This window comes from Amphibalanus amphitrite, unplaced genomic scaffold, assembly GCF_019059575.1.
Source record: "Amphibalanus amphitrite isolate SeventyFive unplaced genomic scaffold, NRLGWU_Aamphi_draft 000246F_arrow, whole genome shotgun sequence".
In the NCBI taxonomy this organism is placed as follows: domain Eukaryota; kingdom Metazoa; phylum Arthropoda; class Thecostraca; order Balanomorpha; family Balanidae; genus Amphibalanus; species Amphibalanus amphitrite.
In genome coordinates this window covers 56,775-83,255 of record NW_024881741.1, presented here as the reverse complement: position 1 = coordinate 83,255, position 26,481 = coordinate 56,775, and the positions used below count along the sequence as shown (strand labels likewise).

Genomic DNA, 26,481 nt, shown 5'->3' with positions numbered 1-26,481 from the left:
GGCAGTAGTGGCTGTGATGAGGTGCAATTCGATGTCTTCTTTTATTTATTCTGTGTTAGAACCAGTGTCTTGAGTGGTGCTCCAGCTATTTGATGTGTACATATTTGTGAATTATATTAATTTATCGCAAATTGTGCCTCATACCTTCAGGTTAGTTAAATTGGCAAGCATATCGTGTTCTCAATTTTCATCTCTTCCCAATACCGTCCACGTGTTGCGGTGTTTTGCCTTGGGCTGCGATAGTTTGCGTGCAAGATCGTCCGGGCTGGATACGTAGTGGCGCTGCCGGGCCGCGCGCCAGCCCCAGTGGCAGCGATGAGGAAACATAGTTTTCCTGGGAACTAGATGTGTCGCAGCGCCCAAGCCCAGGCGGTGCTGTCGGGGCGCCGTTCCCCCGCCCCAGTGGTGCTACCGGTCCCGGCGAGACGTTCAGAGCGCGCGCTGGCCGGAGCGGCGTTGCAGAAGCGCCGCGTGATGGTCCCAGTCGCGTGGCCGAGGAATCGCATGCTCTCAGCGACACCGAAGAGGACCTGCTCATGGACAACGATCAGCGCCGAGCGTCGGTGTCTCCGCGTTCGGGCTCCGGCGATGAGGTCCACGGGATGGGTGCCGGACCGAGCACCGGCCCTGCCGGCGCTACCGGGCCGCGCGCTGGCCCCAGTGGCGTGGCCCCAGCGGCGCGCGCCGGACCGAGCACGGGCCCCAGCGGCGCTGCCGGGCCGCGCGCCGGCCCCAGTAAACAGGGATAAACTCAATAAACAGGGACTGGTGTTTAGCATAACAATTGTGCGTTTGCCAATGAAGCAAAATGTAATAGACAATTTTCATTCAAGGTTGTTTTCAGCAATTAAGCCAGCTGGCAACTGGCGAGAGAGGGCCACGCTAGACCCGGGAGGACCGTGCCGCCATCTACCTGCGGCACGTTAAACTTTCGATCCAAATTATCACCGGTGAACCGGGCGCGGGCAAGGTGGGGTGGTGGGTCCGTGGTGTCATTCGCAACAAGCACTGCTTAGCGGGGCACCCGGGCCCATAGCCACCCATTCATCCATTCGGACAAAATTTCTAAAAAAAAAAAACTATTAAAGAAGCACAGTTAAGCAGCACACCCAATGTGTCATAGCATAATGTCAAATTCGGCCTTTTAAGGGTGGAATTGTGCTTTTCAGGACCTTTTGAACACAGGACATGTAATACGACGGGTGAATGAAACAGTTTGTTTGTTTTTTTGTCGTTTATTCATGATTATGGGCATGGACAATGGACAGAAATAAAGTTGAATTGGTGCAAAAGCATAAACTTATTACGAGGCACCTCTTCAACAAAACAAAACGAAACAGAGCATCACCGAAATAAACACACACACACACCAGGTCCCACGCGCAACCCCGCCGCCCCGACGAACCTTCCGACCACTATAGCTGGACCACACGCGCTCCGCCAGCCTGCGGCCTCCCCCTAACTTTGTACGGCGGCCCGTCTGGCCAGACCGGGACGGTGCCGTTCCATGGCATATGCCGTCCCGGCCCCGGGGAGAGCTGTGGGATACCTCCCCGGGCCGGGGAGATCTGGTGGATACCTCCCCGGCGCTCCAGACGGGCCGCGAGCCCCCGCCCGCACCCCCGGAAAAGTTGGATATGTGCATCACTGACAAGGCAGGTGGATATGATCAACACTAACAAGTTGATAACTAGAAAGCTAAATATTCAGCCATATCAGTTTTTTGTGACAAAGCAAGATTTTATAAGCAAGGATATAAGCAATATAAGCAAGGATAAGCAAGGATATGTCTTTGAAAGCGGCAAAAAGAGGCTGAGGCTTCTACTTTAATATTTTTTAGCTGACAGTACACTGTACAGTGAATTTTAGCTGACAGAAATTATTTTAGCTTCCATCACTAGTTTTAGATGAGAGAAATCCAACCATTCAAAGCATTCGGACTAAATTTATATAAAAATTATTGACACCAGAGGAAGCAATATTGGCCAAAATAAACAAATAATTTCAAAAACAAGTTAGATAGACACTGCCAGAATGAAGATGGAAGACGAAGTCATGTGTGCATCAAATGGATGAAGTCTAAATAAAGCCTAGGTATAGTATGCAACTTTTAACACTGCATTAGAAAAGCATGTGGCACTTTTCCTAGCTATACACAAAAATGGGGACTTTGAAGCAGGATTGCAAATGAGTGAGGGCAAACTTTAAACATGGTTTTGATTTTATCAAAAAGTTAAGTGAGCTCCGTCACATCAATTACTTACCAGCTTTGAAAGATAAAGGCATGTACCTCATACCTGTACCATGATTTATTTACTGCTTCACAGCTCGATTAAATAGAATGAACAAGGAAAAATTTTGTTTGGCATTTAGGCAAATAACTTGTTAAGAATTGATGAAATCGTATAAAAAAATTCACATCCAGATCTGAGTTATTGAAGCAAAGAGAATATGTCTTATCGTTTGTTTATTCCAAAGAAGCTTGGGCAATTAAAATATAATGAATTTGGCATGCTTCTTACCCAAACACTTAAAAGATGAAATCGTATTGATTAAAACTACCTTCTCCCCAACTTGGTAGATAGGTTCCCATAAAAAGGTACTTGTGAACATTTCCCTATCAACGCAGCTTCGCCATCCAGCTTGCAGCGCAGCCCAAGTTTTCTTCCTCTACTGGTTGGATAATTGTTGCCACAAAGAACAATAATAATTTAGGCAAATAAAAATGATAAACAAAAGCACTTAAAAATAAAAAAGAACAATCCTTATTACACGACACAACACACCAGCTTGAAAAGCAGTCCACAAACACAGCACGAATGTAATTTTGATGCATCAGGTTTTCCTCACTCTAAAAACCTTTTTTCAATTTGTACTTCTAATCATTTTGTATACAAAACGTTACAGCAATGTATTGCGTTACTGAACATTAACCACTAATTCCCAGATTCTAATTACTAACTCAAGAACTCACATACCCTCCAGTTAAAAGGCAAACTGTAGCTTCGATTTGACTTTGATCCATTTGTTTCCTGATTCATGGCACCATCACTGTCACTGCATTATAAATACTCCACCTATACTCCAACCTCCTGTTCGAAATACAACTCAAACACACTATAAAAGCCTATCACATAATAGATACCATAAGTAAAAACAATAATAGAAATAAATCCAAACTATGAATGCGATGACTGATAAAATATACACCATTCAACCTTATTATACGACACAAGCCGTCGACTTCTCAAACCTCGACAAACGCAGCGCAGTTGATCGAGCTATGCCCTGGAGGCAATTTTCTATCGATTTAGTGCGGAATAAGTGCCAACAAAATAAAAAAGTACCGAGTGAGTAAAACTGTAAGCTATCTGAATTTTCCGGAAGACCGAGGCAGCTTGCTAAGCTACCTCCGGCGGAGGTGGCTAACGTGGCATCGTGGGATGCCAGAAGGGCTGGTGGTCCGTCTTGCCCCGCCGCGCTGGGCCGTCTTACCCCACCTTCCCCTACTCAATGGGCTCAGCAAGGCCCAAAGGTATAGCTCAATTTCATTGTGCTGTCCTGTTGGTTTTAATCTTGCGAGGTCTTAAAGTTGCATATCGTCTGAAAGGCAACTTTATTAGGAATGGAATGGCAAACAGAAAGTATGCCACAACCTTACTAAGATCACAAAAATGCCCTTTACAAAAAACCCTTACAGACACCATATTGAAGGAATGGTATTCTAAATAAATGTAGGAAATCAACAATGTTCTCCACACTTTTCCACTCCGAAATATATCCTATCGAATTCGCCACTTTCTCCTGCACAAGACAACGCCTAGTTTGGCTGCCGAAACTTGCCTGAACACGGAATATTCACATTAGAGTATCTTAACACCCCACTCGAGGAGCGCTAGGGCAAACAGCACGATATAGGTATTTCCCATACCTGCTACATTGCATGATTAAATCGAGACATCCAGGCATTTTAATGGCACGTGCACTGTACCACTTTTTTCAAAGTTTAATGCAGTGCTTTAATATTGCCAGCCGTGTGGTTCAAGGGGTGTGTAATTATCTATAAGAATCTTGGGTATGGGGGGGGGGGAGCTTCAGGAGCACAAATCAGGAGCTTTTACGGCCCAACGATCACCCTAGGCAAAGATTCCATTTCTTGTCCCGAAAAAGTGCCTTGCTGATCAAATGCGTGCCTTGCTGAAGAAATACCCAAAATGCAGCCACCTCAGCCTCAGCTTGGTGTCAGCCAATCAGCATGCTACTTACAGCCAATGGGTTTGTTCTACGCAATATGATTGGTCAATGCATAATAGGGTTCCGCGTCAAACAATATTTTACATATAATATAGTTCCTCCTATATTAATATATAGAAAATAATCTTGTGAAAAGGTTTTATTTTATTTGCTGATCATTTTGAGCATAAAAAATCCAAAATTCATTTAAGTGACTATCCCACATTTAACATGGGGTTTGAGTTGAGATAGCCAAGTTTGCGGTGAGGTTCAGAAACCACTATCTATCTAGGTTGCAACCCCCGCGGCAGTTTTTTTTAGGTTGCAGTTTTAAGCGATTTTTCAACGAACAAACCCATTTAAATCAGAATGACTAAACGAGGTGACGTCACACTAACGGTCGCTCCATGTTGAAGATAGGGCCTTGCACAAGGCCCATTTTCAAATGAAGGGAACAAATTTCTTCAACACCAAGAGGCCGCGGGGGTTGCAACCTAGATGGATAGTGGTTTCTGAACCTCGCCGCAAACTTGGCTATCTCAACTCAAACCCCATTCCCTTTAAAGGGAATAGTGAGATTCCATGACATTTTTTAATGATCCTAGTTTAATGTACATTATATTACAGACAATGGGCAAGACATATACCGGAAAGAGTTACAGCGCCAGGAGGAGACGAATTCTTCAGAGAGTTAATGAGCATCTAACAGTAATTGAAGAAGAGCATGCTGCTGAAAATGGATTAGGTGTTACTGATCAGGGCGCTACTAGGAATGACCATGAAGTTTTGTCATCAACAACAACTGAAGAGTATACTGCAGGCCCCTCTTTTGGGGAACAATCGCGAGGTTATGATGCATGTTCTGAAGAGCAGGCATGCAAGGAATCTGATATACAGCTCAGTATGCCTTCAGCTGAGCATGGGCATGCACAGTTGATGAGTCATGAGCAGCAAAGCTCGCTAAATCCAGGCACTGACAACAGAACTGGCCCTAGTCACATCAGTGACATTGATGAGACCGAAGATGGTCAGCATGCAAAAATGCTAAGAGAGTGGGCAATGAAGCATGGCATCTCGCACATGGCAGTTACTGACCTTCTGCATATCCTATCCGAGGTACCTGTTCCAGGTATACCAACATCTGCCAGGACTCTGTTAAAGACTGAGCGATGTATAGATGTCAAGAAGAAAGCAGGAGGTGATTACTTTTATTTTGGCATAAAGGAAACTCTGCAAACCATTGCAAATCACCTTGAGCATACAAGTAGCAGCATGAGCACTCTTTCTCTTCAGCTGAACATTGATGGACTCCCATTGTTTAGAAGCTCACGTACATGTCTGTGGCCTATCCTATTCACTGTGAAGGAATGGCAGAAAGAAGTGTTCATGGCTGCAGTGTTCGGGGGAACTGAAAAACCAGCTTCCTTGACAGAGTTTCTGGCTGATTTTGTGGAGGAGATGAAAGTACTTGAAGCTAGTGGCATTCAGGTTTCCAGCAGAAACTTCAAGGTTTTACTGACATCAGTGGTTTGTGATGCACCAGCTAGAGCATTCTTGAAGTGTGTGAAAGGCCACAGTGGGTACCATTCGTGTGAGAGATGTGACCAAGCTGGTCGTCATATCCAGAACAGAATGACTTTTCCTGATATGGGTGCAAATGTTAGGAATGATCATCTTTTCAAGCAGATGCAAGATGAAGATCACCACACTGGCATTTCACCACTATCAGTGCTGAATGTTGGGATGGTTTCTTGTTTCCCTCTGGACTACATGCATTTGGTCTGCTTAGGGGTTATGAGGAAGCTGGTAGCCCTGTGGCTGCAGGGTCCTTTACTCTGTAGGCTTCCTGGGCACGCAGTTAGAGAAATATCAGAACGCCTGAAAGGTCTGTATGGAAGTGTGCCTCAGGACTTTGGACGACGACCAAGGTCATTGAATGAATTCCGGATGTGGAAGGCAGTGGAGTTCCGACAGATTTTGCTGTACACCGGCCCAGTTGTGTTGAGTGGTGTCCTTCCAAAGAAAAATTACCACCACTTTCTTCTTCTGTCTGTTGCCATGCGCCTTCTCCTGAGTGAGAAGCCGACTGCGGAGGAGATTGACTATGCTGAGAAACTGCTACGCATGTTTGTGGTGGAGTTCCCTGCATTGTATGGCAAAGAGAATGTTGTTTACAATGTGCATTCCCTCATTCATATCGCTGATGATGCCAGAAAGTTTGGGGGTTTAGATGGCATATCTGCTTTTGTGTTTGAGAACTTCCTGAAGGACTTGAAGAAATTGGTCAGGAAGCAGCATCAGGTAGTTCCTCAGATAGTGCGTCGGGTCCTCGAGGCACAACAGGTTGATTCTTCACTAAAAGGGCTCGAGTCTAGTGTACAAGGTGAACACTTCAGTGGGCCAGTGCCAGACGAATGCAATGGGCACTACAGACAGTTCACAAAGTTGAACGGAAAATTGGTACTCTCCATCAAAGACAGGGACTGCTACATTGAATGCGATGGAGGAATTTTCAAGATACTCAACATCATCCAGGACAAATCGGGTGAGGTCAAGCTTGTGACCGATCAGTTTGAAAAAGTGGGGGATCAGTTCAGCTTCCCTTTGCCTTCATCTAGTCTTGGCATTGTTCATGTCAGACAAGGATCAAAGAGGATGAATGTTACTGACCTGAAGTCCATCTCTCACAAGCTTTGGTTGATGAAAGATGCTCATGGCGTTTCTATCGTAGTTCCACTGCTTCATAACGCCTAGAAAGTCAGATTGCCAATGCTGTTCTCCACTCCATGGCATCCAGTACAAGTGAGTGGAGATTGGCTGGTTCCAAAGAAGCAATTTTTTCCTATCAGATTCTTATTGTGTGGTATGTTCACACTTCACATGCAGATAAATTAAAAATTAAACGTTAAACGTGTTGATCAGAGAAAATTTCTGCTCTCACATTAGTTTTGTGAGATATGCACTTAGATCTGGGATAGTCGAGCAGGCTTTAACTATAAGGTAGGATTCATGAACATGCCTTTTAATTACTTAATTTGTCCATGCTGTCAGTCAGCCAAGAGTGTGCACATTGCGCACCTCATGAGAAAACGTTGCCATGGTACTGAGACGTGAGCCCAAATAATCATTTTGAACTTTTTTGTATGGTAAGGTTCTCAATGGTTATTGAACAAGTGTGGCATGCAGTGTTGATGTTGATCACTTTTCCCTAGGCCATGTATGCCATCGTGGAGTTCGTGGGAGAGAACAGCACCGCTATCATCGCCCAAAGATGGTTCGTGGACGCAGAGGAGACTTCTTGCTTTTGGCCTCCAAGGAAAGCTGATGAGCAGGCTAGAAACCTTGCCCCGGCTTCACCTTCATGGAACAAGCATGACGTTAGGGTGCTTGGCAAAGCAGGTATGGCATCCCATCAGGCTAGCTTTAATCTTTTGCAAATGATTCATTTATGAATGAAAATTTTGCAATGATTCATTTTAAACCTTAACAATACTTTATGTATATCCCTGTAAAGTGAGTCAACAGTATTGTTTAAGCAGTAATATACTAAAGCATGAATTTGTTTGCGCTTTGTGTCAACCTGAGAAGTTAAATTTGGATTCTGTAGGAATTGTCATTTTCCAAAGAATCTGATAATTTTGTTGCAAAGTTCTATCAATACTAGGAAAGAAATGACGCGTCTAGAGGCACCCCTCCCCATGTGCATTTTAGGGTGGGAAAATCGCATGTGCGGGCAACGATTAACATTTTATGTCATTTCCACTAGCAACCTATGAGCGAGCCAGAGAAAAACTGACCCGAGCCGACGAAACTTCGGACCTGCAGACCGAGGACGAGGAAACTGCACGTAAACGGCGGTAAGTGTTTCTTGTGCTAGAAATACTGAGAGTTTAATAGGTAACCAATTAAGAAATAGGAAAACAAGACTGCTCTTATTATAAGATGCAATCAATATGAGGAGCCACTTAACTATGACGGATGGCGTCGTCCATGACGGGTAATACATCACACCTCGAGAAGTTGCGGGTAATGCTAACACCTCAGGCTGTTTCACTCGCCAACTACCTGCGCCCCGTGAGGAATTACAGTGCCAGGGCATTGCGAGCAACCGAGCAAGTTTATTTGTCCTTGGTCCTTTCCATTTAATTTTCAATATTCATATGAACACATCAAGTTAATATATCATTTGAGCATCACATGCTTATCCTCAAATTAATGCTTTATTACATGTTTTTATGCCTTTCGCTAGCCTCAGTGACTCCAGTTGAACGCAGTTTAATTATGTACGGTGTGTGTGGGTTTATACACTTGTTTGTATGTGAATTGAGCATTTGTGATGTGTTTTGCAGCCGGGTCCGGCACAGAGCTGTGTCGTCCAGCTCGGAGTCCGGGGAGGAAGAGGAGGTGATGATGCGGGCTCCTACGCCGCCGCCCGCTATGCGCTGCACCAAGAGTGCGACAGCACGCCCGACCGTCCAGCCGAAACCGTCTGGCTCCAGCTCTGCGCCGAGCACCTCAAACGGGTCCGACTGTCGACCTTCCACGAACGGACAGAGCGGTGAAGGTAATTTGTTGTGCGGCATACTGTGGATGGCAGGATTTTTTTTTTTCGCAAGCGAATTAAAAAGGTTAATGACGCCAGTCACGTCGTCATCAAGCAAACTCATGAATGTTATTTAAGTAATGGACACTGACTAGGTAGCTAAGGGTTAAGTGTTTCGCTTCTTGGTATGCTTTAAATAAAAATGTGTAAATTGACCTTATGCTTATAACTTCGGAGAATTTAATTGAAAGAAGGTCTAGAATACATTTTCGGACTTTGTTTTCTTTAGGCGAGATCAAGCAACAATCAAAATTCAAAATTCAATTCATTGTTAAGCGGTATTGATTATTGCTTTCATCATAGCGACATTGATTTTTGCTTTCACCTTATGGTTGTCAACCTTTAAGGGATTGTTGTAATCGTGTCGTTTCAGACCAATCTTCAGTTCGTGGACTATTCGAACACTTGATAACGATGCTCGAGGACTACAAAGAGCGTCAAAATGAGATCCGCGAAACGCAGCAGGTCCATGGCGCCCTGCTGCACAGCATCCTGCGGCGGTTAAACGGCGGCGGCAGCGTCCCAGCCACGGCGGGAAGACTGCCGAGCGGAGCTGCCGGCCTGCCTCTGACCTCGATGGACGAGTTCAGAAGCCTTGAAGAGAGGCTGGGTGCGGACGAAGAGTTCGTGCAAGCCATGGTAAGTAAAAAAGGACAGTTTTTTTTCAAACGGAACATAAAGCATATGTCACACGGCAGTTTCATATTGTGACCCTCAGTGACCTGACCTGAGGCCAGTTTCACCAACAAAAATAGACGGCTGCGATTTTTTTTTTGACAAAACGATAGTCTTAAAATGCCATTTACTGCTGAAAATACTAATCGCTGACTTGAAAAATGTAACAGCTTAGCTTTTAAGTGCTATATAATTTGGTCAGCAATTACTTTTTTCATGTGTTATTTTTTTTAAAAAATAATTGCAACCGTCTATTTTTTGTTGGTGAAACTGGCCACTGGTGGTAGTGACCTTAAATAGCAAAATATTGTTTGACGAACAAGTCTCCGTCGATGATTTTCAATAACATGTGACGATTTTACAACACATTTCTTGAAATGCCTGTAAAAGGTGAAAATGCGACTCTTGACGTGACCTGTGACGTCATCGGTTTGACCGAGGTCAATGAAATTGGGTCACAAGGTAGTTCCCCGGTGGGGCTATCGAACGCTGTTTAAATCTTTAAAGTCGGCCGGTAACTTTCCGAGATCTGGGGGGGGGGGCGAAAGGCCTCCCCCCTCTACGGGTGGTAGGGTCCGCTGATAGACCTACGGGGCGCGGGTTAAGTTATCGGTTAGCCCGCCCATTACGTTAATCACACGAGGTCTGATTTCACAGGTGCTGTACCTGGGCGACAAAGGCGGCAGCACCGTTGGCGAGTGTGTCCGCCGCGTCATGGCCCAACTGATGAGGAGCGGCCTTGGGCAGCGCTTCAATATGAATGGGGCCCAGCGTCACGGAAAGACGGGCTTTAGAGCAACGAAGCTCTACACTGTCGTCTACAGTAAGCACATCTTCTAACCCGTTTTCTTAATACATTTCTATCGTGATGCTCATTTTATGGATAATGAAGTAGACAATTGTTTTTCTTTAATTACCTCATTAAAAACGTTACCTCACCAGTTTTGCTTTTATCACAGTATAAAGTTCTCGCTTCCTTTTGCTTCAACTGCGTTTATCTGAATTACCAGAAGCAACGCACGACTCTACCGCCAGCAAGACGCCTTTCTGGGCGACAAACTAGCGAGTGCGTCAGTTTCTTATTCTACATCTCGCTAGCTCATAACGGAAGGATTTGCTCGCTCGTAACAAGCTTTTTGTTGTTTTTTCGACAGGGGCAGTCAAACAGAACCCGGCCTTGTCGGTCACCGAGAAAGAGATCGCCAACGCCATCGGCAAGTGGCTGGTGAACAGCCGAGACCGGGAAGGGTACAGGACGGCGCGCCAGGCCACCAACAGTAGCGGCGGTGGCAGCGGGGACGCCGACACCAGCAACGGCGGTGGCGGCGGCAACGGCGTCGAACAGAACGATGTCGCTGACGAGGGCGGGGCGGTGTAGTGCATCACCTAGTGTCTCGCGTGGAATATACGTTTAAAGGAAACTGTCGTAGTTGTTGATGTATGAATGTACCAGAAGTGAAAGGAAGCGACGTAGTTTTAGTCCACAAAAGGACCTACAGCCAATCAGTAGTTTACCATGTAGTCCTTGCGTGGGACAGCTGACAAAGTTGCCTATCGCGATACCTGTTTGATATTCTTGTGGGCAGCACATGGTTATCAAATGGGATAGCCTGATATGGGATGAATGGAGCAGCCACGTGGCTACCACAGGGGAAGCCCATATCGACAGTTCCGAGCAAGAACATCCTAAGTGTCAAATTTTTTCGAAATTGAAAATTTTTTATACCATTCGACTCAGCTTGTCGAGCTGAGTCGAATGGTATAAAAATATCAACTTCGAAAAATTTGACACTTAGGATGTTCTTGCTCAGAACTGTCGATATGGTTATGAGGTGGGGCAGTCCATATGATTACCATATGGAGCAGCCCATATGGTTACCACATAGGAAAGCCCATATGGTTACCACATGGGGCAGCCCATATGGGTACCACGTGGGGCAGCCCATATGGTTACCACATGGGGCAGCCCATATGGTTACCACATGGGGCAGCCCATATGGTTACCACATGGGGCAGCCCATATGGTTGCCACGTGGGGCATCCCATATGGTTACCACATGGGGCAGCCCATATGGTTACCACATGGGGCAGCCCGTATGGTTACCACATGGGGCAGCCCATATGGTTACCATATGGGGCAGCCCATATGGTTACCACATGGGGCAGCCCATATGGTTACCACATGGGACAGCCCATATGGTTACCATGCAGAAACACCTTCCAATTATGTGTGGTGCCCATATGGGCAGCCCATGTGGGCACCATGTGGAATAGATGGGCATGCCCATATGGTAACCACATGGTTATGATGTGGGTGTGTTATCTGGGATTGGTTCCCGAGTTATGCGTTGGCTTCTTGGAAATTGTCGACATTCGACCTGGAAATCGGCGAAATTTTGCCTTCAATGACCTCTGGTGACCTGACCTTTGACCTGACCAAAAAATTGACCGAAGTGATTTCCTCATTATTTTTGACGCTCTTTCGAACGCCGCCTCCCGCGTATCGCTACATGGCCCAGGAGCCGAGTTAGAAGGGGGGTGTTCAAACACCCCCCCCCCCCCCAGCAGGGCGTGGAAATCCAGGACCCCCAGCCGGGCGCGGGTTAAACTTGTGTCAATGTTTTGGAAAAGAACTTTCCATATGCAGGGTACAATGGACCACCACAGGGTAAGATGGACCACAGTGGTCCGTCTTGCCCCAAATCTAAATTCTGTCATTATCATGACGTATATGTCAAATAGCCCAACATTGCAAAACCTTGCCTTTCCTTAAGTGTGACTATAACTAAGCTTATAACTTTGTTCTTCACAGTTAACCCGCGCCCGGCTGGGGGTCCTGGATTTCCACGCCCTGCTGGGGGGGGGGGGGTGTTTGAACACCCCCCCTTGTAACTCGGCTCCTGGGCCACGTAGCGATACGCGGAAGGCGGCGTTCGAAAGAGCGTCAAAAATAATGACGAAATCACTTCAGTCAATTTTTTGGTCAGGTCAAAGGTCAGGTCACCAGAGGTCATTGAAGGCAAAATTTCGCCGATTTCCAGGTCGAATGTCGAAAATTTCCAAGAAGCCAACGCATAACTCGGGAACCAATAGAGCTACAGCGCCGCGGAAAAGCGCATTCGATAGCCCTATTAACGCCCTTTCTGAGTAATTCTCTCAGATTTGACCTAACGTCAACGGTTTTGCCTGCAGGGGGCAAAAACTGCAAAAATAGCCGATTTTTTCGGAAACAGTTTTTCTGCAATAACTTTTGACCCAAGCCTTGTACGAGCTTACTTTTACCGGCATCGTGTTCCTCTCGTCAAGACGCATCGAATGAACTATAACTTGACCTTGAAAGGTCAACTTGAAAATTTGACCTCAGGTCAAGGTCATGACCTGACCGGAAAGGGTCATGTTGCATATCAGTCGATCCGTATCGTCGAGCTGAACACATCTAAGGCGTTTTCATCGCTCTAGCACGCCTCTATCAAAAGTTATTCGCGAAAAACTGTTAGATATCATTCGTGACCTAAGATGACCTCAGGGCATAAGCAAGGGTCACGGACACCATTTTCATGTTCAGTGTGTCTAAACCACTTGTAATTCGGTGTTTGGGAGTGTTTATAATGTCTTTCGTCCAAAAGAGGCGCATTTCAATTTTCTCCCATTGACTTATAATGGGGAGGTCGCAAAATTGACCTGACCTTAGGTCATCGATATCGAAATTCTGAGATATACATTTTGTACATACTATTGCTCTTAGCAATCGCTAAAAGTTTCAAAGCGATCGGTCACTCGGTGTAGCTATGACAGACATTGAAACTTTTTATGAGGTGAGGTCACTTCAAGTGACCTGGTGACCTGACCTTGAATGACCTTGGTCTGAAATTTTCACAACATGTGTAGAATTTATGTATGATAAGGTGTACCAAAAACGGCGGCGCTCCGCGCCGCCGTTTTTGAGATATTTGCGAAAAACCACAAGGGGGGGTGTTCAAACCCCCCCCCCCAGCAGGGCGCGGGTTAAGTGCAAAATAGAAACTAATCATGCAAGAAAGGCGCCGTAATTGAATCACCCGTAGACCTCTTATATTAGATCGGTTTGACGAAAAACAACATTTTTCTCAATAACTCAAAAGCTATGCATCATAGCAGCATGAGCTCAAGGTGGCCATTGTTACGAAGGAAAACAAACATAGTGAGTGCATAAAACAGTAGATACCAGCAGCGGTTCAGCCGGGAGGGCTGGTGGTCCGTCTTGCCCCGCCGCGCTGGGCCGTCTTACCCCACCTTCCCCTACTCAATGGGCTCAGCAAGGCCCAAAGGTATAGCTCAATTTCATTGTGCTGTCCTGTTGGTTTTAATCTTGCGAGGTCTTAAAGTTGCATATCGTCTGAAAGGCAACTTTATTAGGAATGGAATGGCAAACAGAAAGTATGCCACAACCTTACTAAGATCACAAAAATGCCCTTTACAAAAAACCCTTACAGACACCATATTGAAGGAATGGTATTCTAAATAAATGTAGGAAATCAACAATGTTCTCCACACTTTTCCACTCCGAAATATATCCTATCGAATTCGCCACTTTCTCCTGCACAAGACAACGCCTAGTTTGGCTGCCGAAACTTGCCTGAACACGGAATATTCACATTAGAGTATCTTAACACCCCACTCGAGGAGCGCTAGGGCAAACAGCACGATATAGGTATTTCCCATACCTGCTACATTGCATGATTAAATCGAGACATCCAGGCATTTTAATGGCACGTGCACTGTACCACTTTTTTCAAAGTTTAATGCAGTGCTTTAATATTGCCAGCCGTGTGGTTCAAGGGGTGTGTAATTATCTATAAGAATCTTGGGTGTGGTTAAACGCGTTGAACCACACGGCTGCTGACGTCACTATCAATTATAGTTGTGACTTGTGAGCTTTTTGGCAGGTATGGGAAACACCTTCCAGCCCTAAGGCCGGAAATTCAATAGATGTCCTCTCGCTTTTTTAGCGAAAAGAACCTCGGGCCTAACGGCAGAGGTCAAAAAAACTTCCTACTCGCTTACATTGTAGGCGACAGAAGCTGGCAGGCACCAGAGACATTTGGTGACAAAGTCACGAAAATGGTGAACACACTGCATCGCATTTGTTGACGGCGTTTGCGCACACTGCTAGCGAACAGACTAACCAGCCAATCCGCGGCGAGAATAACCCTGAGCGAACCAATCGGATGCTGGTGACACGGGGGGACAACGCTGAGCTGACGCCCCAGCCGCCAGGGAGCCTTCACTGTGGATTTTGTAGGCTCCAGGAGCCAACGCATCAAAGATTTTGAGCGGGCCTCTTCGGCGAGAGGTGTACTGTGATCATGAACACGTAACAAAACAGGAGTGGACTCTCGCGAGTAGCGAAGGGCTGGTGGTCCGTCTTGCCCCGCCGCGCTGGGCCGTCTTACCCCACCTTCCCCTACTCAATGGGCTCAGCAAGGCCCAAAGGTATAGCTCAATTTCATTGTGCTGTCCTGTTGGTTTTAATCTTGCGAGGTCTTAAAGTTGCATATCGTCTGAAAGGCAACTTTATTAGGAATGGAATGGCAAACAGAAAGTATGCCACAACCTTACTAAGATCACAAAAATGCCCTTTACAAAAAACCCTTACAGACACCATATTGAAGGAATGGTATTCTAAATAAATGTAGGAAATCAACAATGTTCTCCACACTTTTCCACTCCGAAATATATCCTATCGAATTCGCCACTTTCTCCTGCACAAGACAACGCCTAGTTTGGCTGCCGAAACTTGCCTGAACACGGAATATTCACATTAGAGTATCTTAACACCCCACTCGAGGAGCGCTAGGGCAAACAGCACGATATAGGTATTTCCCATACCTGCTACATTGCATGATTAAATCGAGACATCCAGGCATTTTAATGGCACGTGCACTGTACCACTTTTTTCAAAGTTTAATGCAGTGCTTTAATATTGCCAGCCGTGTGGTTCAAGGGGTGTGTAATTATCTATAAGAATCTTGGGTGTGGTTAAACGCGTTGAACCACACGGCTGCTGACGTCACTATCAATTATAGTTGTGACTTGTGAGCTTTTTGGCAGGTATGGGAAACACCTTCCAGCCCTAAGGCCGGAAATTCAATAGATGTCCTCTCGCTTTTTTAGCGAAAAGAACCTCGGGCCTAACGGCAGAGGTCAAAAAAACTTCCTACTCGCTTACATTGTAGGCGACAGAAGCTGGCAGGCACCAGAGACATTTGGTGACAAAGTCACGAAAATGGTGAACACACTGCATCGCATTTGTTGACGGCGTTTGCGCACACTGCTAGCGAACAGACTAACCAGCCAATCCGCGGCGAGAATAACCCTGAGCGAACCAATCGGATGCTGGTGACACGGGGGGACAACGCTGAGCTGACGCCCCAGCCGCCAGGGAGCCTTCACTGTGGATTTTGTAGGCTCCAGGAGCCAACGCATCAAAGATTTTGAGCGGGCCTCTTCGGCGAGAGGTGTACTGTGATCATGAACACGTAACAAAACAGGAGTGGACTCTCGCGAGTAGCGCTCAGTGCTTGTCCAATTTTCAAACAAGTTTGAATGCTTTCAAGAAAGGGACTGGCGCCGTGATGAAGGCTGAGTTGTTTTGTGGTTATGATTTTTTCTGTTTTAAGCAAGGCAGGACATAACACTGGAAGTAAGGAATCTTGGGTTGTCTAATTTTGCTGGTTTGGGTACTTGTAAGTTGGATATAACAAGTAACAACGCTAGCCCTGTGGGTATCAAAAGCAAGGCTGTTTGGATTTATGCCTGATTTTGAAACACTTGCCAAAGCTGTCAATGAATAGGTGTTTTGTGTTAATATTGACACAACTTTCATTTTGATTTTAATTTGTTCAGCCCTAGAAGAGCAGGAATTTCAATTTTCATTAGCTGGTAAAAGTATACCAGTCCAAGGACTCCGAAAAAATGTTGTAGGTTGGTATGTAGGTTGTAAGCTGGGAGGTTGTAGGCTGGTAGGTTTTCTGTTTTGTGTTGGTATGTTGTAGGTAGGTTGTAGGTTAGAAGGTAGGTATGTAAGTTTGGTTCAGGCTTACTTGTTCTCCTTCATTCCGACTTCTACTCTTTTACTCTTGTTGCGTTAAGTGTTTAAGAAGTCTGAATGAAAGAAAAACATCATTACCTAACCTAATCTTGCTTTCTACCCTTTCACTATTACCTACCAGCCTACAGCCTATCTACCTTCTACCTACCTGTACCTACAAATTACAACTTCCTTACCTTAAACCTGCCAACCGACAAGCTCCAAAGCATACAACCCACCTACCTAGCACCTACACCTTTTTTATTTTGGCTTATTGTATGCTAGTACCAAAAAACCTAATGATTATAATTTTAGTTTAATAAAATTAGTGGCATTGATGTAGAAAAGGAACCTTTTGCAACATGTTGCATAGGTAGACTAGGTATATTGTATTATACATAGGCACCTATTATTTGTTATGTCATAACAGGTGTGAAATCTCACCATATGGAACACAAATATAAATGTATTATGGAGAAATGTAAAATAGAATGTCAGCAATTCTTAAATGCATCTGCACAAGATTAGTTACACATGCATTCAGTGTCCCAAAGTTGAGTTTTGGCTGGGGTGTAAGAGGGGGATATTATCCACCAAAAAGGGGCAGAGGGTGGAAACTGCTGGTTAGATTTGATACAAAAAGAGTGAGAAAAGATCAAAAGCATTTATTTTTATCCATGAGTATCTATGATCATAAACCAACTCCAAGTATCCACACAACTCAGTCCACCACACCTGCCCACCTGTCTAAGTCCACCACACCTGAACTGCCTTTTGAGGTAGCAAGGTGTTCTTGGCTGAGAGTGGTTAATTGCTCTTAGAAATTGGTGGTGAGTGAGAGTGGCAAATGAATCTGAATCTCAGTATTTTCCACCCAAATCAACAAATTTTGGGGCACTGTAATAATATATTATCCAGGTTTAGGGCCACACTAACATTGACAACACTAACATTAACATTGGCCTAATAAATCCTATAATTTTTCAAATTTTACCACCCTAGTGCAACACTTATCCGTCGTCCGGGGGCAGGGGACACAAAGGGGGTTGAAAAATTTTGTAGGTGACACAAAATATGTTTTTTTGACCTCTGCCTAACGGCCCTCGGAATTTTCGCTAAAAAACCTCGGTGACATTTATTGAATCATCCCGGCCCCGGGCAGGAATATATTGTTCCGGACATAGGCGAATAATTTTACTTCGTGATTTATATGATGCATATTTTCTGAGACACATTCATTAGGAATAGGATGACAAGCGTAAATTATACATACCGTAACCTTATTAACCATCGCACTTGTGGGGAGGGGGAGGGGGAAGGGGTCGGATAAAACCCCATGGTTTTCCGCAAATTACTCGCGCAAAAAGCGGCCGATCGCGCCGAAACTTTCGGTGCCCTCAAGATCATCAATTTTACATCTAACCTAAAAATTTCATGACTCTGACCCAGCTGACCTTTGACCTGTGGCATATTTCTCGAGACCATGTTTGGCCGGAATCGCGATTCGGCGTATGCCAGCTCACATTATCCGCGGTTTCCAGTCTTTTTGTGGTTTTAAACGTTCAAATATGTGAAATGATGTTGGTGTCATGCATAATGGTGGGTGTCAAGGTCACGTGAAGGTCAAGTCAAGGTCATTGACCTTTTGATGACCTTGGTTCACTTTTTCGAGTTTTACTTGTTTCTAGGGTAGTTTTTGGTGCTGATTTCGATTTTAGCAGTCATTTGAATATTTACGAAGTAGTTCTGGTGCTTTCGTACCATGTTACGAAGCTATCAGTAGTAGATGACACCTACTATGGATGGCCGGCAGGACGCCTACTGGTTGATCTAACCTGACCTGACCCGACCTGGCCTAAATGCATAAAGACATCGTCTGTGATCAAAACTAACATGAAATTCGTGATCAGCACCTCAAAATACCCCGTAACACCCTAACTTTGCGAAGTTTCAAGAGGTCTCGATTTCCCAACTTTAGTTGGGTCATTAAACTGACTTGGAAAGTCAGCTTATGACCTTGGACTTTGAAATTGGATATATTCGGCCTCATTTCGTCATAGGCAGCACGCTTGACTTTTCCGCGAAGCTCTAGCTTGATCAGGGGCCAAACTGCTGAGCGGGGGGTCCAATTGAACCCCCTATACTATGTTGATTATGCACATTTACAGGTAAAATTCTCACCAGGACACACCAGCCAACATCTGTGCACAATCTGGCTACAATTCTAATTTTGGTTTGCCCTCTACGAATAAATACGTGCTAGATCGGAAAAATCCCCACTGTGCAATGTGAAGCAATCTCCAATTTAGCGTAAATTTGGCCGGAGGTTGTTCCCTTTATGACGTCATAACTCCGTGACCTGACATGACCTTGACAAAAATTTTTACCAAAAGTTGCGCAAAGGATGCCCCAAAGGGTACTGAAAATTTGAGCAGGCTATCTGAAACGGTTCGGCGTGTAGCTAAGAAAAACCTCAGGGGGGGGGGGGGTTGCACCAACCCCCCCCCTACATGGGCGAGGGTTAAAAGGGACAAATCATGACACCATACAAAATGTGCCAGATTTATCTATCACGTGCATTGCTTTTTTTGCACAAGATTTTTCGATTTAGGGACCACCATTGACGCTTACTTTTTAACAGTTAAAAAAAATCACCCTTGAATATATCAGATGCAGTTTGAGCTCAGTAGCACGATGGTGCTATTCATATAGCTGTACAATGTCAAATACGTACTGAAAAAGTGATTTGAAGAAAAACATAAAGCTTTTATGTGCTATCATTTTTCTGTATTTGCAAAGCTATAGGCTTGACAGCTCTTCCCGCGAAACCCTTTTTTGGGTCGAAAACGGCAGAACATGACGTCACTCTGACGTCATTTCCGGCCAACCTACCATAGCCTTTGGAAAAATTTTGGTCACAATGTGTAAAATTGATGTCCGGGAGGGTACTGAAAGTTTGGTGACGATCGGCGCAGCGGTTCTGGAGATATATCGAAAAGTCTGAAGGGGGGGGGGCAAAAATAGCCCCCCCACCAGGGCGCGGGTTAAGTGGTTGGTTGCCAACATCACAATAATCGATCTACATTGATGAATACCTACATCTAATGGCTGTTGAAAACCACTGCCGAAATGTGTGCACGAACCTTCTCATTTCTATTGAGTCATTTTACAGGAGTGTCCTTGTCATTTAAAGTCATTACACCAAAAGCACATATAGACTAACCAACCACTCTTTTGCTGGAGGGCCGTACCTTATTCTTAAAATGTTCAAAATTTTGCAAATCCGAGATAGCAGTTTGATAGCGCAGTGTATTCGGAGTCCTCTCAGGCAAAAAACTTGGATTTAGCTAAAAGCAGAGCTCTTGAGAGCAATTGCCGTAGTTCAATGTTTTGCGCGTCGAAATCGGCCGAACATGAAGTTACTCTGACAGTACATTTCCGGCCGACCTGTGGTAGCTATGAAGTTCATATTTTGACACAATGACTCCACAAAGCGCCGTACTGCATGACCACCCAGACCGCCGCATCGTCTGTACACGGCGAATTGACCCGTTCTGACGGTGTTGGCATTACCCATCCATACAGATGGAACCGTTGACGGTTTGTAAAAAAAAAAAAATAAGGACTAAAAACCGGAATAAATTTGCAGCAAAATGAATATTAAATTAACGCTCTTACGAACTAGTAAGATCTTCCTATAAGCTATTCAAAAGTAACATTTATTGTGAAACACCTTGTAAGTATGCACACATTCCGCAAATTGCAATTATGCTAGTCCTATAAATAAGCATCAAAACGCTACTGCTCACGCCTCACAACATCTCCTCCCTGATCCAGTACAGAACTCTTCCCGACTGGACGGCCTGCTCGTAAATCCAGGGACTGAACGTATACCCTGTGTTGGTTTCATGCGTCACCAGCGTCCCGTACCACTGGGTGGTGGCAGACGCAGAGGTGGTCAGAACAGCGGACCCGGCCCCCAGGTTCAGCCAGGGCATCCTCTGCTCAATGCCGGTGTCCTTGTACTCCCAGTTGTCGAACTTGGCCGCTCGGCTGACGCTGGTCTGCGTCGGCGCCTCGTGGACGAAGCTGTAGCCGCGCGGAGCGAGCCAGACGCCGCCCCAGCGCCGGCGGCCCGTCTCCGCCTGCGCCTCGATCCGGTAGGCGAACCGGGTGCCGGTGCCCAGGTCTCGGATGGCGTCCGCCCTGGCCAGGATGGCGTAATTGGAAGTCAGAGACGGCGACCGCTCGCTGCGCCGCAGAACGCTGAGTGGGCTCCAGCCGTCCCTCGCGGCGACCGTCAGCAGCAGCGTCCAGCCGCCGCCGTCGTGGCTGAAGTCGCACAGCACCGGCACCGGCATCCCGGTGAACCAGTAGACGCCGTCCCGAGGAGAGCCGCCCTGGTCGCGCAGCTGCAGACAGGAGCGGGCGCAGGTGCGTCTCTCGGGCTCCCAATACGGTCCAAGTCCTGGCAGGAGCGGCACGGGACTGGTCTCACAGGAGGGCTCCTGCTCCTCCGTCACCGGGTGCAGCTCCTCCGTCTTCACGTGCTGCTGAGGAGGACACTGGCAGGTGACGTTCTGGTCGGCCGCGGCCTCCAGTCGCCCCTCCAGCCGTCCGAACTGCAGCTGCAGCTCGGCCAGGCCGTGTACGGCGGCGTCCAGCCGACCCTCCAGTCGACCGAGCTCGACCAGAGCCCTCTGGCCGGCGTCAGCACCGCCCTGCATCGCGCGCGACACGGCGGCCTCCACCACCGGGCCGAGCAGCGCCGCCAGCTGGTCAGCAGCTGTCGGCTGCAGGTCAGCAGCTGAGGGCAGCTGGTCAGCAGCTGTCGGCTGTAGCTCAGCGGCGGACGGCGGCACATGGACAGCTAGCAGCAGCAGTGCAGGGAGGACGGGAGCGAGCCATCTGCGCATGACGCCCGTCAGTGTGAGAGCCACTGGATGTCCTGTGCCTGTCAGTGGCTCAGTAGTCAGTGCCCAGACTGCCCACCTACTCCGTATGGAAGGCCCAGGAAAACTCTTGCCCACGAGATGGACATTCGGGCTTATATTTAGCGCAGATGGTGGAATTCACAGCCGAGATGGGGGTCTGGGAAGGTTCCTGTTTATCGCAATGGTCATATACACAAGCGAGTGTGTAGGCATCGAAATTCATAATATTTATTTTAGCACACCAGACGACTGGAATGTCCAGTGAATATTCTGACAATTAGAGGCACAAGTTGACCGGAAGGGAAGGTCAAACACTTAATGCAGCCGCTAAATTTTTTCACGAATATACCCAGAACCTGCAGACTGATCGAGGTCTGTACCTACCCAGTACCCACCCACCCACCCATGACCACCGGTGTAAGTGATGCACATGGAAAATTTTCCTGCATTTAATAGAAAAAAATAATGACGATGATCACAAATTTGAAATTTGGCATCCTACGGACGAATGACCTAGAAACTTGGGTTTATCATCAGAGTGTTAGATGTTAACTAAACACAGTGTAGGTTAGCCTGAGATAGGCCTAGACCTAACAATGAATCATGCATGTCAATGAGCTAAGGCGTTTATTTCATTCACGTTTAGGTATTTTTGTCCGCCATCGCGCAGACTGGGACGACCAAGTTCTCCTATCGGACAGTTTACCCCACTCCCTCCTACCTACGGTATACAAATTACAATTATAATTGTTGATGTATGCAATATATGGCATTGTTTTTAATGATGGAAGGAAGCCGTTTCGGCATGGAAAGGCCATTGCTGAGATTGGGGATGGTAGAATAGGGTGTAGACGTCTGACCGTGCGGACCGCCGACGGTGGGGTGGGCGCCGCAGCGGCAGAGACCGCTCTGATGGGCCGGCAATGTCCCGATGGGACAGCCCACACCCTGCCACCCCAGAGAGAGTCCAACGAGGAGCTGCCCCCACCGCCGCGCCGGTTTATAGGTCTGACCGCCAATGTGAGGAGGGATGCGATTAGGACTGTTCTGAGGCTGGTGAGGATGGATGTTTAGGTGTGTTCACATTCCCCAGTACCTACCTACACTATGGTCTGTGAGTGGGAACCCGGGAGGCGACGTGACATGACGCCCTGAGTTGTGACCATGGCCCATGGGGATTGAGGAAACATGGAACACGGAAGCGTTATCAACGGTATAGGACCGTGGCAACTTCAAAAGCCAGTCACACTCATCAATTAGAGCATGACTAACAGACCTTAGGTGACAACGGAGTGCCCAGTGCGGATAGCCCAAGGCTAACCTATGATCGCTGCTTCCTGTAGTTGTCCGTCTGGCCGCTAGGGGCGCTGCTGTCTGCTGCAAGACAATAGGGACTCCCCGGCTGCGCTGAGATCAGACGAGCCGTCTGACAGGGCGCGTGCGGAGCCGACCAGCAGGGAGTCGGAGTCAGCACCCACCGAGCGAGTCAGAGTCGGAACCAGAGCTCGAGTCAGAGCCAGCGAGGGCTGAATTCGGATCAGAAAAGGCCGCGATCACATCGGCGAAATGCACTACAACATATTCCAGGTACGGCGTATGGGAAATTACACCTATCCTGTCTGCTGTCCCAGACAAAGTGTTGACGCTGTGGTGAATTTTTGGAATGGACATTTTTCAGGAATCAGAGGTGCTAACTTGTTTGCAGTTTTTCGGACGGCGAGGGTTGAAGATCGAGCTAATAGGTCACATGCCTATAGCGACAAACGCTGTGCGGGGTGTTTGAAAGAACCCGAAAATGTTTAAGAACTTGGGTCTGTTAACGTTTGGGTCATATCACAGGTCAGCTCACCACAGGTCATGTGTCACATAGGACAGCCCACGAGTATCGCCCGCCACGCGAACAAAATAGCCGCTGTGTAGGTCACTTTTTCAGCTAGCTTTAATTGAGATCTTTTTTTAAACATCAACGATATTTTTGCGCTGTTGGGCGATTATTGAGAACAAAAATATCCGCCGCCGGCGATTTTCTGTTGGGAGGCTATAACTTCTTATACCTACCTGTGTAACGGCTTACTAAAATCATCTCTTCTTACCTTTTTCACATTGAATGTCTTCGAACGTTGGTAAGCCCGGCCTTGTCGGCTTGTATTACGCACCGAAATGAATGAATGATACCTCTAAACGTGTTCATGTTATGGCGCTATACCTCTAAAAAATCCATGGCTTCATATAGGCAAAATATAGATCGGGCTAACATTGACATCGCTGCCCTTTTCGCTGTCAGTTCTCACGTGAGAATCTGTTTAGGGAACGATCGGTTCCGGCACAAGTCTGACCTTATTATGCATGGGTGTGGCACTTTGGACGTTTGTTCAGGGTCGTACCGGCCATGGTTGGGTGAGACCGCTACGTGGCCTCGACGTGTGCACTGCCTGATCACTGGCCAGCATGCGACTTAATTAAATTCACCAATACATGCTAGGGAACGAAACGAAACCTTTGTCATGAAACTTATTGCCAACAGCGGTATGAAAATATACTGAAAGTAATGGTTGTGAGATGCATCTTTGGCAGTTAGTGCTAATAACATAGCAAAATATCACGAGTGTCTATTGCTTCCTGGATGTATTAAGGCTACGTGGCAATGTAAGTAGGCAACAAGATCACTCATTCACGGCCTTTCTCAGGATGCGGAGGGCAAAAGGAAGCACAAAGGAGGCTGCGACTGCGGCCAGGTGCGGTACGAGGTCATCGCGCCAACCCAGGTCACTGCCATCGAGTGCAGGTGAGGTCACATCACAGGTCACTGACATTGGGTGCAGGTGAGGTCACAGGTCACTGCCATGGAGTGCAGGTGAGGTCACAGGTTACTGCCATTGAGTGCAGGTGAGGTCACAGGTCACTGCCACTACTATCTACATTTCAAGTAGGAGGCAAAAAAAAAAATCGAAAATAGGGTTCTTTACGGAAGAAAATGCTTACATCAAACGGCATTTCCGTACACATTTCCACACGCGCAGTAGGTGGTTTCTGCTGTCGTTGCTGTCGGACATGGATTGCCATCGCTATCCGTCCTACTACTATAGCTCACCCCTCTATCCTGCCAGCTCGCCCTCTGTAGCGCTGCTAGGACAGAGGGACTGTCCTCTGACCTCCCTCCCCCGCCCTGTCGGCAGCTGCGAGTCGTGCTCCAAGCGCCAGTCTCGCTACTTCCCCGTGCCGGCAGACCAGTTTCGGCTGGTGCAGGGTCACGGTCACCTGAGCACCTTCGGCGCCGGCAGCGCCCGACACAGCTTCTGCAGCACGTGCGGCGTACAGAGCTTCTTCATACCGGCCGGCGGAGACAACGACGTGGTCGGTGAGTGGTCCGTGGTCCGCGGTTCCTAGTCTATCTGTGGTCAGTGAATGGTCCGAGGTCGGCGAAAGGTAGATTTTCTTCGCTAAACGGGCACAAGCTAAACGGTGCTGTTGCACAGGCGGTCCAATGTGTTTAGCTTTCTGTGACAGCGACGGTCCAATGCATTGGGTTTCCTGTGACAGCGACGGTCCAATTGTAGGTATACGGTTTCCTGTGACAGCCAATGTATTAGGTTTTCTGTGACAGTGGCGGTCCCAGGTATGTATACGGTTTTCTGTGACAGTCAATTTTCTGTGACAGTGTTTGTGTGACAGCGGTGGACCAATGTGTCGTGTTTTGCGTGACAGCAGCGGTCCAATATGCCTTGTTTTATGTTACAGCGGTGGTCCCATGACGTTCATCTGACAGCGGGGCCCTTACGATGACGTTTTTTTTGTAACAATGCATGCTGACACATGCACATATGCACAAGGAAACAATGCATGCTGACACAAAGGAATCTCTATCATTTCGGTAAAATGTTCCAAGAGCTATGAGAAAGTTCGTCCGGAAACACTCAGTACGTCCTTGGCCTCTGCAGAAATCGATGGAATTGATAGTTCTGCTGAGTTACAGCGCTATGGACGGCACGATTTGACCATATCTCCCGAACATGTGTTGGCCGTATTCCGAGTTTATTGCTCTGTGCACTATTGCTCCTCCCCTTACGACTCAGTTTATCAGCGTGCGGTGTTGATAGAGGGGGGGGGGGGGGTTGCCAGCCCATCTATTCACACGGCCGGCGCCCGGCCATGCCCTGCAGGTTACGGGAAGCACGGGTCACCGACGCACCAGTGTCCAACTGAAGAACGTCATAACTCGTGTCTGCACTCTGCAACGAATAATGACCAAGCTATTGTTTCACTGAGAGACACAGACTGCGTGGGTATATGGGGTAGTGGGATAACGGCTTTTAGAGGCCATGCCACGTCATACATCCGGTCGCTGGGCCCACCCTTCCATATCCCCCATATCCCCGCCGTAGTGAGGGGGCGGGGCGGGGAGCAGCGGGGTGCCCTTCAGCAGTCGGGCGTATCGCCGTCCAAGGTTTTCCGTCAGCTGAGCGCCGCCCCTATGCTCGGCAGGTGTCATGCCTCACTGCCTCGACCCGGGAACAATGAAAAAGGTGAAGACGGAGCGGCGAGACGCCAGCAAGTCGCCGCCACCGTCCCGCGCCAGGTGAAGGTCGCCGGCGAGCGGCCGAAAACACCGCCGCGCCGGGCTGCCTCCCGACCTGTGCCTCATCGAATATCGTGATCGTGAATTGAACCATGTTTATTTAATATATTGGTATATGGTGTGATAAATTGTCTCTTCGCTTAGTCATTTTCATGACCTTATGTCATTATGTGTAGTTATATAAAAGGTCGGAGCGAAATCAATAACAAGCACATGCAACGATCCCTCAAGCAAAACCAAATGAATTGGATCATTCTAGAGTTTTTAGGATTATTCTGCCTATATCTTCGCTCCAATAAAGGCAAACACGGTTACACGCCTATTTGAATGTCATAAGTGCTAGCCTTGACATTATTTTTATCACAAACGTTTTCAACATGTTAGCTGAAAT

General features: G+C 47.0%; 2 protein-coding genes across 3 annotated transcripts; both read left to right on the top strand.

Moving 5' to 3' along the window:
- The first annotated feature begins 4,860 nt into the window (after positions 1-4,860).
- LOC122386318 lies at positions 4,861-11,183 on the top strand. The gene is made up of 7 exons (XM_043375392.1): positions 4,861-7,035; positions 7,446-7,632; positions 8,000-8,090; positions 8,583-8,797; positions 9,210-9,475; positions 10,169-10,334; positions 10,666-11,183. Exons 1-7 carry the CDS (start codon positions 7,003-7,005, stop codon positions 10,887-10,889), a joined length of 1,182 nt encoding a protein of 393 aa, XP_043231327.1. The 5' UTR covers positions 4,861-7,002; the 3' UTR covers positions 10,890-11,183.
- A 4,718-nt stretch (positions 11,184-15,901) lies between these two features.
- LOC122386317 (centromere protein V-like) lies at positions 15,902-26,218 on the top strand. Of its 2 annotated transcripts, XM_043375391.1 has the most exons (5): positions 15,902-16,193; positions 22,858-23,101; positions 24,202-24,299; positions 24,691-24,872; positions 25,997-26,218. In XM_043375391.1, the coding sequence occupies exons 2-5, from the start codon at positions 23,081-23,083 to the stop codon at positions 26,092-26,094; spliced, it is 399 nt and encodes a 132-aa protein (XP_043231326.1). In that variant the 5' UTR covers positions 15,902-16,193; positions 22,858-23,080; the 3' UTR covers positions 26,095-26,218. The 2 variants fall into 2 exon arrangements, with proteins under 2 accessions (XP_043231326.1, XP_043231325.1); XM_043375390.1 differs by lacking the exon at positions 22,858-23,101 and having other exon boundaries at positions 15,969-16,193.
- The last annotated feature ends 263 nt before the right edge of the window (positions 26,219-26,481 follow it).